Source organism: Triturus cristatus, chromosome 11 (genome assembly GCF_964204655.1).
Source record: "Triturus cristatus chromosome 11, aTriCri1.1, whole genome shotgun sequence".
Taxonomy (NCBI): Eukaryota; Metazoa; Chordata; class Amphibia; order Caudata; family Salamandridae; genus Triturus; species Triturus cristatus.
Genome location: NC_140594.1, coordinates 272,308,152 through 272,320,470, shown reverse-complemented (window position 1 = coordinate 272,320,470; position 12,319 = coordinate 272,308,152). Strand labels below are relative to the sequence as shown.

Below are 12,319 nucleotides of genomic sequence, written 5' to 3'. Positions count from 1 at the left end.
TGAATTGTCTTCTTCTTTGGCTGTCCGTTGAATGTCTTTCATGTCTCTAACATCGCCACCTGACCCACCATGTGTCTGCTTTCTTCTTTTAGGTTGGCACGATTCTTGCAGAGGAAGAAGAGGCCCAACGAGGTTCAGGAAGTTTTGTCTGACTTTGTGTCACCTTCTTGCTTTGTGCTGGAACCCCGAGTGGAGTGCGACGAAGGACACAGGTAGGTGATGAACACCCAGGCTCTGGTGTGTGTGTGATGAGGGACTGAGTAGAGGATATCAGAGATGATGAGCATGAGACGTCAACTGCGCATCACCCCACTATGCTACATAAGGTTTGAGGTATCAGAGGTTACATTTAAGGGCAACAGACAATCTCAGAGGGAGGTGTGGAGGCACCAAGGTGCAAATGTACTGGGTACAGGGTAAGGCACTAGGTGCATAGGTGGAACCAGATGGAACAGTAGTGAATCGGGTGCCAATGTTTGCGGCTGAAACAGCAGGGGAAGGCATTGGGAGTTGTGGTTGAACCTGGCTGCCAATGCATGAGGTTGAAGCAGCAAGGGGAGGCACTCTGAGCTGTGATGGAACCAGAGGAGCTGTGGTGGATCTAGGGTGCCAATGCACAAGGTTGAAACCGCATCCGAAGGCACTGGGGATGAAGACATCGACGTATTTGAGGGTTGAGTAAAGTGATTGTTGGCATTTGTGGGGGCACAGGTGGCAAGGTTGTTTCCAGCGAAAAAGATTGCAGCAGTTTATGTTTTTGTAGCAGGTGTAGGGTACACTGCAAGGACTGCTAACTTCAATGAATCAAGTTGATGATGTTCATTATTTTGGGAGGGTCTCAGGTGTGTGCAACTGGAACATCAGGTGCCATAGACTCAATTTACAGGTCCTTCTGGTTTTAGCAGACACATTTTTGATAGCTGGGTTTTGATTGGCATTAAATTGAATATAAGCAGTATCTGATTTGTGAAAGGAGCATTGGGTGACCGGATAATGGGTGTCAGCAAGCCCAGCTGAAGTGATTTCTTGGGCATGTGCTTTAACTGCAAGAGATGATCAATTTAAAATACTAAGTTTTGGTTAGAAATAACTTTTTGGTTGCATCATTGAGATTACTGAAAGAAGTTCATGCCTTCTGAAGTTCTGTGAGAAGCAGGAAGCAGTGATTGTAGAGAATACGTTTGGACTTCTGTAAGCAGGAGGTGAGCGATGATATTAGCGGCTGGCACATGAAGTTGCTTCAGTTATTGGTTTGCGGTGGGGGAAGCTATGGATGTGAGTGGATCGTGGATAACAATGCTTGAGTAGTTTCTGCTTCTGGATTGTATGATGTTGGTATTAATCTGGTGAATGGTCCAAAAGCACCTTCTGGTTCCAGGTAAGTGTTTAAGAGGGTGTGCGTGTCAGCGGCAGACAAAAATATCGCTGTCTCTAGCCCCCGGGTACCACTGGTCCTTAATGAATGTTTATAACTTTCTTTGATTTCAGGTGTAGAAGTGTCTTTGTGGCAGTCCTTGCTCCATCTGGGCACCTGAAGCGCACTTTTAGACTATTGCAGAAGAGCCACAAAGATTGGACCTTGCTGCCTGGACGAAACCCAAAGCGGGTGAAACACCCCAGAAAAGGGGGAACTTCCCTGAAAGTCAAACGGCAAGAGCTAAAGAGGCCAGGAGCAACTCCCACACCCATCAGACTCTATGAACAATGTCTACAGAGAGTCCGAAACTCGAGGACATGACGCCGTTGAAACACGCAACACACTTGTGTCAGTCAACACATATGTGGTTTTACACATGTACCACACAAGTGCGCATGAAGCAGTGTATATATACCTATATTTATATAAGTCTTTATTTATAATCTAGGCTCATCTATCATGATGAAGCCTATATGACCTTTGTGTAATGTGGGACTGACACCCAACGTGAAATCAGCTGGTTTGAGTCCACAGTGCTTGGACTCAGAGAAAAATATGCAGGATTCCTTTCATGTTTCAATATTTGTTATTCACTTTTGAAAAACCTGCAGAGATTGTAGTTAGCTCTTCGATACATCATGCTGTTTTTTCTCTCCCTTTCTCTTGTCAGAAAGTGTCTCACCTGATGGAGGTCTGCCTGGGTGCTGCAAGTTCTGTGAAATTATGTGAGATTAAATATCCGATATGGCTGTCTTACAAGAGCCCCCTAAACTCCCACACCCTCTCCAGTCCCCCACTCGCCTGACTGTTTTAGACAAGCAGAGTAAAACTGGAGAATGTTTACGTTTAACAAAGTGTGTGTGTGTGTGTGTTATTTTAGAAGGCAGAGTGAAATTGGAAAATGTTTACATTTGATAAGTTGTGTGTATTAGACACACAACTTATGCGTGACATGAAAGAATGTTTACATTAAGCAATGTGTGTGTGTTATTATGCACTTCTGTTTAGTGGTTAGGTTAAATTGTGTTGTATACATACCTGTATTTGAGTATATATTTAACATGTATGTTTTTTGGATCTATGAACTTGATGTGTTTTCTTTTTTGTTCTGGTTATTAAGTTGGTAACTTCCTTCTGTGCAAGATACAGTTCTCAAAAATGCATGGTGGCGATTCACTGTAGTTAAACAAATGTATGGCCCAGGTCACCAGTATATGGAGAGATGCAAAGCCTGGGTCTGCCTCAAATTAATAGATGTATGTCCCCAGTCTGTACCACATGGATTCTAAGTATCTTCTGCTGCTGGACAGATGGGTAGACCTAAACCAGCACGGACGGTGGAGAGATTTGCAGCTCTGGGTCACCCTCATGAACAGATCTAGGACCTCAATTCCCAGGCCACAGCACGTGGCTGGATGATGATTAACTTCTCCTGGGCCACCCCTGATGGTGGAGAGATGTGTGACCCTGGATCAGCCCTGATGGCAAAGAGATTTGTGACCCTGGACCACGCCAATGGACAAATCTACGGTCCCAGTCCACACCACATGGATGGATGATGATAAGCTGCTACTGATGGTTTTGAAGGTTTTGTAGATTTACAAAACCTGTGTTCATTATTGTAAATGTCCTCAAGATTCAAAGTGTATTCCTCTTTGGTACCCACAGTGATTCGTGAATCATACTTTTGTACCCGTATCTTAAAGGTCTTAAGGTGGCTCCCCTTCTCAAACGTTGCAGCGTATTGAGGACTAGTATTACTGGTTATACTTGAGATGTCCTTTTGCGCCAACAATTTTTTTCCTCTGGCTACAGTTTTCTGATTGTACAAAAACAATCCAGCCTTTAACGCAGGCACCCTTGCATTGAGGTGCGAGGGTGCCTCCGCTAGCCCTAGGCTTCACACAATGCGTCAGCGCAAGGAGGGAGCAGAAATGTTCCATATCTTTGTAAATATGGAGCATTCTGCTTTCTCTCTTTCACACAACACAGCACAGAAGCTTTGCTTGCTGCCCTTCATTGTGTGAATATTTAGTAAATGCGTCACCCAGTTTTTGTTCTACTTAATCTCTCTTCACTTTTAAACTAGTGTCTTCATTTCCTCTCATCCTTACTCAAATGACTCCAAGTTCCTCTAACTCCTACTCAGTTCTCCATCAACCTTCAAACATACTCCAGTGTCTTCCTCATCCTCAGGCCCATACCTTGTCTCTCACTCACCTTTAGTCCAGTATTTCTCTCTTAAACTCCCTTCATCTCTATTCCAGTGTCTTCTTTTCCTTTAATCTGTACTCTAATGACTCCACAGTTGTCTGATTTATTACGAGGTCTACATCATCCCATGCATAATCCAGTGTCTCCCTCATCCGCAGTCCCATTCCTAGTGTCTCCCTCAGCTTTAATCCAGTTTCTTTCTCTTAACCTCTCTTCACGTGTATCCTAGTGTCTCCTTCCATTTAAATCCTTGAGACACGACTTTTCCTCTTCATGGATGAACAATCCTGCTACCTGTTGGACCTTCCATGAGAGTATCTAATAAGGTGATGAACTGATTCAAACTAATAAAAGTTTTGTAACAAAGCAATTCAAAGTCAAAATGGGCTGCTGTCATTATTTACTGTCTATCACATCTGACCTGTGGTAATTTGATCAGGACTTCGGTTTGATGGGTTGGATCCGTGAGTGTCGACAATGAACATCATACCTTGAAATATTTTCTCCTACCTCTTCCAGAGTTCACTGTGCAACATTGTGAAGTGGCCAACTGGTCATCGCTCTGGAATTCTGGAGACAGGCCAGGCTTGGAGCAGCTTTCTCAACCATGCAGCATGGATCATCATTTTCTCATTCTTAATTCAGTGTTTCAGGCAGAGAGTGGCAGTATATTGAAAATGGATGTGTGTGTGTGTGGTTCAGTTTTACACTCGAAGTTCTGACCTTGAACATAATACTCCATCAGCTGTTCAGAACCAGGTCAGTGGCCTTACCCCGCACCGAATCCAGATACTACCAATATACAAGACAGTGGGCTTGGCCTCCAAGATTAACAGAGGCCAATGTGATTGCTATTAAACTGTATTTGAGACAGAGAAGCCCTACTATATTGAAGGAGAATGACCATATGAGGTAAGTCACCAAGGTCAAATAACTGGGAGCGGTATGCGCTAGCCTCTCCATGAGAATGGGAGTCCGGAACCTACAAGCCTTACCGCATCCCTGCTACAGGACTGGTTCTGAGAGGAGGAGAATGTCCTACCGGGGTAAACAGGGCCCTTTCCTTTCATGAACACCTTAACAGATCAACACCTAAGGCAACACTTTAAATAGCATTGGAACCAAGCGTGCACTGATAATCCCAGTGTGCCCCACAAAAATGAATTTGTTCATTTAAATGATGACTCACCCCCGATTTTCTTCCCTCGTTAGCCTAATGCACTTGGATTTCTAGGTTGGGCTTTGAAAATTCGTTTTTATAAACAGCCGTCAAATCACTTTTTGAGTACAGCATTTCAAAATTTCTTTGTTTGCAGCTTTAGCTGACAAGGAACAATAGAGCCGGAGAGAAACTCAGGCCCACAGTGGCGTAGCAAGGTCCGCTGGTACCCGGTGCGGAAAATTACTTGTCACCCCCGGCTTGACAAAATGGCAAAAATATGTGTTTAAAACATATTTTTTCCATTTTGTCACCCCCCTCAGTGATGACACCCGGGGCGACCCCCTTCCTACGCCACTGCAGGCCCAGATTCACAAAGATTTAGCATTGGGTTAGCGTTACTTTTTTTTTGTTTTTTAAAGAATCTTTTTATTAAACCAAAGTCAGTGTTACATTGTCATGATCATACATTGAGAATGAATTACATGTTCTCATTAACATCCTCAGTCTGACGTGCATCCCTTATTATAACTCGATTGGCAGAAATCCTAAATCCCTATCCGTCCGTGAGTAGGTGTCCTACTGCCCTCCAAACCCCCTGTAATCTTCCAGCGTTACTTTTTTTAACGCTAACCTGATGTTAAACATTTTTGGGGATTAACAAACCAACGCTAATTGGTATTAGCGTTGGTTTGTATGGAAAAGTAACGCAAATAAGCACAAAACGTTGCTTTGGATTAATTTGCATCAAGGCAGCATTACACAGGCATTTCAATGCAACCACCCATTTTTTTTTACGGTAAACCCTATCGACTAACATTAGTAGACAGGGTTCAGTACCAAAAATGAACGCCGCTGTAAAGCAAGCGATAACAGGAGAAATGTTTTCATTTCTCCTTTATTTTGTGATTTTGCATGCGTGCTGCACTGTACAGCATACACACAAAGTAGGAAAAGCTTTGCAGTGTGTCTAGGCATAGTATTTTGTACAGGAAGGGTGCCCTTCCTGTGCAAAACCTGTGCTAGACTCAGGCACGCAGCCTAGCACTATGGCGCTAAGGTGTGTGCCTGGCACACAGCAGCACAAATCAGCGCTGGGACTAGGGAGAGGGGTGAAGAGCGTCATATCTCTGTGAATATGGTACTCTCCTGTTCTCTCCCTGTCACGCAGCACAGCGCAGCCTCTTTGGGAGCTGTGCTGCATTCCGTGACAGTTTTCAGAATTTGCGCCTAAATTTACAAAGAATTGTGCAGACACTCGCACGGGCTGTGGAATTTTGTGAGTCACCTGTGGGCCGGTTGCAACAGAGAATAAATCGATACTTTCGTGCTTTCTCGCCATGCGAACCCATGGTAAATAACACCAGCCGCGGTCGGTAGTAGGAGTAACTGCCGGGCGGTGACGTGGGGAGGGGGAGGGGCAGGGTGGGGGGTAGTAAACTATGGATTACGGAGGTTTACAGGTAAATTAACATATAAATTAATAAAACGAATTTCGTTGCGTGCACTGCATCGCATTTGGGGATGCAGTGCACGCAACGAAACTCGTTTTATTAATATATATGTTAACTTACCTGTAAACCTCCGTAATCCATAGTTTACTACCCCCCACCCTGCCCCTCCCCCTCCACACGTCACCGTCCTGCAGTTACTCCTACTACCGACCGCGGCTGAATAACACCCTGGTTGGCTCTGGACCTAAACTATATTCAATACTTGCTACAGGCAAACTACACGTCTTGGCAAAGTGCTTTTGGCAAGATTTAAATGCTTGAAGGTTCCAGGTGTTTGCAAACTTAAGATCTGTAGAGGTGGCATGTGTTGGTAGAATTCCAATGTTTGCAAGTGGGATGTCCTTGCAGGTGTCAGATTATTACAGATGGTAGGTGTGTGTGTGTCGTTGTTTATGAATGGGCTAAGTGTTTGTCATGATAGTGGTTGAGCTGCTACCCAGTTGCAGACGTCTGCAGCTTGCACCTCTAGGTCGCTGTGCAGAATGGAGAAGTAGCAGCTGGAGATCACAGTAAGGGGGCATTTGGGAGGATGCTCAGGTGCACAATCGGGGCAGTTTTATATGTAGTGCCTCTGGGGTTCAGTGGGTGTTTTCACCCACGTTTTCCCCCGCACATCTCCTCGTGCTGTGGTGTTACAGAAGGGGCTGCAGATGCTTGTGTGCCTCCCTCCTGTTATATGGAACAACCTGGCACGAAATGTGCGCCTGTGCAATTTCAAGAGAGGGTGCCCTCATTTGCATGGTGGTGTGGCCCTGATAAATGAGCAAATCCTTTGTCTTCACGCCCACACTATATTAGAGAAATGGACATAGAGGCACAGACTGTGCACATCATAAAGATGGCACACAGTCAGTGTGCACACCTGGGGAGGGGTGGTTGGGGTTCAAAAGGATCCTCCAGGGGTGGGGGGGGGGGGTTCAGGCACTCTCTGCACCCACCTGAAGAGAGCTCTCTGCCTCCCCTTGTAGCAGAGGCCCGGTTGCCACCTCCATTGAAAAGTGGGCCAGTGGCTTTGAACAGCTGCTCCTCCTTTAACATGCTATTCCCAATGCAGGCAGGGGTTCACGCCTGGGCTGGAAACATCACAATTGTTGTAATTGGGTGCACTTTCCAGTTGGCGTTCGGCACATCCAGTCAAAGGTGCACCGGAGCATAGAGCAGAGAAGTGCTCCCTATACAGCCCCAGAGGTGTGCTTGACAGTCATCTCTAATAGATTTACTTTGTGGGGGCCAATACACCATGGCCCTCATTTATAGGATTTTGGTATAGGGCAGCACAGCAAGGCAACTAGCTGTGCTGCCCTACGCCAAAGGGCAGGAATGCATCGTATTTATGCAATATGGTGCATCCCTGTGCTTTTACCCTGCGCTGACGCCGTTTTTACAGCCTAGCACCAACGTAGGCTCCCTTGCACCATGGTGCATGGGTGCCTCCTTTGCATGCAGGATTATTTTTATGCATGAAGGGACACCTTCCTGCATTAAAAAAAATCCTAAGAGGCGTTTTCCTCTTTCTATGTGTGGGCAGAGTGCAGCACACATAGAAAGATGAAAATGAGGAGAAATAAACATTTCTCCTTGTTACACCTCACCTCTGGAGTTGTATGGATTTGGCGCTTCCCCAGCTTTACATGATTGTGTAAATTTGGGGCAGCATCAAAATGCATGAGTGTTGAATTGGAAAACCCACAGCAATGGCAGTGGAATACCTCTGAGCGCAGCGCAAGACAACGCAGCGATTTGCACAGCGTCGCCTTACTCACGATTTATGAGGCCACTCAAAGCCATGCAGGGTGGCTTTGCTTGGCATCATAAATTGGATTGAGAGCCCTGTTTCACGCATGTACCACTTTACAAGGTGCAAAAGTGACGCAGGGCTCTCATAAATAAGCCCCCATGTTTCTAGACTACTTCTGGCCATTGCAACTCTCACCAACTTCTAAATCTAAAAAATTAACATCTGCAAGAATAGGTAGGTGACCGTATAGCATGCATATAGTTGATTTAATTAGTTTATGGTGACAAGATTTATCTAGAGCTCGAATGTGGATGCAGACAACACCGTGATGATATAACCATGCAGAGGATAATTGACTTCTCGTTATAAAAAACATATCAGTGTAGAATCCACTAATGCATTGGAATGTTCAGAGTGACAAGCGGTCAGCTACAGAGAATGACTCATACCTGTCAACCTATGGCCCATCCTGGGTACCGGAGAACAACCGTGCCAGTATTCTGCCCTCAGTAGAAAAGGTAACTCTCGCTCTCAAAGTCAAACAGCAAATTCAAGCTTAAGAAACACCTGCCAACGTGGTATGTCCATCCTACAAACACTTACCTACTTATCAAAACCCAAACCCTGCCTTTGGCCACTCACAAAAGATTTCCCTAGACCAAATAACAGTCATAATTGAAAAAGTAAAAAAGCTGGCTTCTTAGAATGTGTCTGTCAGGCTGTGACATGCAAGCTGAAGGTCCACTCTAAAGACTATTGCCCTGTACTCGGGTACGGCATCAATACGTTGATCCGCACATGAACCGTGTCCCCTTCCTTAAGGCAGCTTTTGTGATCCACCTTCCCCCAAAAAATGCTTAATCCAGATTAAAAGTTCTATTATTGGCCATGTCCAACCTGCCTTGCCCAGACAAGGTGCTGGAGAGGATGTTGATTGAACAAGCCCTCACTGAGGACAATGCTACCATGAAGGTGAGAGGGGATGGCATTAGACCACCTAGAGTCACCATATCAGTCATTCTCAGCATCTTGCTTGACCTAGAGAGGTAGGACAGCAGCAACAATTTTTGAGTGTTGATTTTGCTTAACTTATGGACCACCTACAATGTTGCTGGCGATGCTTAATAAAAAGCCTACAGTTCAATGGGGTTACAGGAATTGGTGATTAAGATTTTCTTGACCAGCAAATCCCAAGTGGTCTCCACACCTCCTTTTATGTGATTCTCTCAACCACTGAGGAACAGCAGTTTAAAAAAAATATATATCTTATTCCACCCCAATGATCAGACCAGGACCAATAAACAGACCATGACACTATTAATGAATGTAATGGTGGGTCACAGGTATTTGTTTTACACCAGAACCCATTTCAAGAGACTGCCAGCTGGTTTGCTCTGGTAACCCCAGTGTAGTATGGTATGCTGGGACCTCTAATTTCCCCTGGTTGAATGTGGAGTGTAGTTGCAGCTTCTTGGATACGTGTGAGGTGTGGGACCCATGTCGGGCACCTCATGTGTATTTAGCCCCAACGATGGTTTTTTTTCCAAAGGTTGAGTGATGGCTACAGTTAGCTATTACCCTCCTCCCTGCATGGCCCCACATGCGGCTGCTTAAATTTCACTCCCACTAGAATTTTCTTGTGAAGCAAACTACAGAGTTTGGATTTGAATCATGCTGACAAAGGACCAGTGACTGGAACTGAACCAGTTCCGGCAGTTCAAGGGGTGACCGGGCCATACAGCAAGACTTGGGCAAAAACCAGGACCTGGAAGCACGGCCCGAGACACCCTCATTTTCCCTTCATAGAAGGAGGTGGTTTCCCTGTCCATCCACCACATTCTGGGCATTGTGCTGAGAAATGGACTTAACTTCCTGAAATCCACAAAGAATATGTTGTAGTGTTACCTGCAAAAGGTTGCCATGGAGCCGAGGGAGATTAAAAGAAAAATGCACTTCCCTGTGTTTTGTTCTCCTCCAAAAGTTTGTCGAAAACTTGACACTTCATTGTAGATTTGGCACCAGAAATGTCTGCATGCTGGCCCCTCCAGCACACCTAAGGGTTTACCTTTTCACGCAAGGAGCTCTGCACACCAGTATAGATCAAGGCAAGGAGCAGAGGCAGTGTTGGTTGTCTCCTTTTTTGCATAACGACTATTCCATTGCTACTGAGAAGAAACCCTGCTGCTGCTGAGGTTATTAGTAGATAGATTCTCTGGGTAGAGAGAACCTGCCTCAGCAGCCTGAGACGTGGGCCAGCGTGAGCATCTTGCCACGAGGAAGCGGGAGAAGCCACGCCTGCCCAGAGGGAGCTGCAAACTGCTCCTCAATCCACCTGCATGCTCTCCTGTATGAGGGACACACCTTGCTTCGCCACATCTTCATCAGGGCCCAAGGATCATGTGCCCTGTATGCCTTCCCCCTGCTTCACTGCATCTTCACTACGAATGATGAATGAAAAACATTTCTGAAGGCCACTGCTACCCCGGGAAAGGGCCAAAGTCCACGCTTGAAGCAGCTAATTTTATGGGGTTCTGCTGATAAGAAACAGTTGACAGTCTTAAAAGCAAATTATATGACTAAAAATTATAGTGGTGAAAGCACGAGTAGAAATGCAGCCTAACTCCATTTTTCCAGTCAAATAAATAATTCAAGAAACATCCTCCAGGCAAAAAGTGTTCTTTTTCAAGAAGCTTATTATGATGGGTTTTGCTGCTGTTCGCTCCTCTTCAAAATCCTAAAACAGCCTCCGGTTCATGAAGTTGGTGCTTATAACGGCAGGCGACGTATGTTAGGACTTGCCCCTAAAATGTATATAGTTATGTCTAGGCCGTTGTGACGATTTTGAATAGTATTGCCCTATAGCAGCAGGGCTGTCAGTTGGCCAGCAGGCGGCAGTGAAGAGCTGCTGTTCACTTGTCAGCAGAAGCTAAAGCCGTGAGCGCAGCACCTGGCTGCTTCCTCAGAGAGAAATGTTATAGTTATTTGAACTTTCGTATCGTTGAAAAACCTCTCGGTCAAACAAACGTGGCACCTGTTATGTTCAAGGGAACACCCCCACGCTTACGCGAGGGTGGTCCCGTCTGTGACCCGGAAGGGCCCAAGTAAATAAATGGGGGCTGGACCGGATGATCCGGGTCAGTGCACCGAAGCGCAATAGCAAGCGTAGGTGTGTGTTTTATATCCCTCCGGATCCCGGAGTGCATGCTGCCCATCTACCTCCCGCCGTCCTTATCAGTCCGATACCGGACACAACAACTGGCGACGAGGGGGTCTCTTCCGGACTCTCGCTACCCGACGGCTGGATCCTCGCTGCCTGACCCGCTCCGGTGGCGGCCGCCACACGGAACGCTAATCTTCGCACGTGCGTGCATATACGCGCGGCCTGTTCCGGCCGCCTTCCTGTCTTCTCCCGGTCCCCGGCCAGCGTCACAACTGCCGTCCTGCACCAAGCGCGCGTGGGAGCGCCCTCATCGACCGGCCTGCTGCCTGGTTTCGCCCCATCGTGTGCTGCATTGGAGGACGCGCCCCGACAGCCCGCTCCTCCCGGTCAGTTGCTGTCTGTGTCCCTGCTGTGGTTTGCTGGCTGTGGTGGTGGCATCGGTGTAGCGGTGAGGCTGCGGTGCGAAGGAGGGGGCCCGTGTCTGCTGATTCCTGCCCAGGGGGTCTTACCTGCTGCCGCCTGGTGCCACGTGGAGTGTGCTCATCGACGCTCGACGCCTGGTCCCTGTGGCCTGGCTGCTGGGTGCCTGGAGGCCGCATTTTGCCGCGGCCTGCGCCAGAAGTGCGGAGTTTTGGCCGTTTGTGACCGTGTCAACCCCCTGAAGCGCCTCATCTGTCGTCTTCAAGATCTGCATCCACCAGTCAGTGCCGAGATGACGACGGTGTCCCCGGTGGAAGCGTTCATTGTGGACGGCCCGCCTTCCGCCCAGGCGGCCAAGTGGAAAGAGTGGCTGGAGCGCCTGGAGAATTATTTTGCCGCGGTCGGCCTCAAGCCTGAACGACATCGGCCCATGCTCCTGCATCTGGGTGGTGCTGCAGTTCACCGTTTGGCCAAGTCCGTGGTGGAAACCGGTCCTCCCTACACCTACGCCACACTCAAAGCGGCCCTGACCGCGCATTTTGAGCCCCTAGCGAATCCAGATTACGAACGTTTCCTCCTGCGCCAAGCACGGCAACAACCCGAGGAATCTGTTGATACATTCTATGCTCGTCTGAAAGAACTGGCTAGCACCTGTACTCTACCGGACACAGATGACGAGTTGCGGGCGCAATTCATC

The 12,319-nt window shown here is 47.1% G+C and overlaps 1 protein-coding gene across 1 annotated transcript in view; it reads left to right on the top strand.

Annotated features, from left to right (window-relative positions):
- Positions 1-4,014, top strand: part of LOC146784004 (uncharacterized) — a 33,573-nt gene extending 29,559 nt beyond the window's left edge. The window contains exons 6-7 of the mRNA XM_085633434.1: positions 93-212; positions 1,489-4,014. Coding sequence (XP_085489560.1) covers positions 93-212; positions 1,489-1,738 — 370 coding nt within the window. The 3' untranslated portion in view covers positions 1,739-4,014. The remainder of the gene's footprint in view (positions 1-92; positions 213-1,488) is intronic.
- Positions 4,015-12,319: the final 8,305 nt, after the last annotated feature.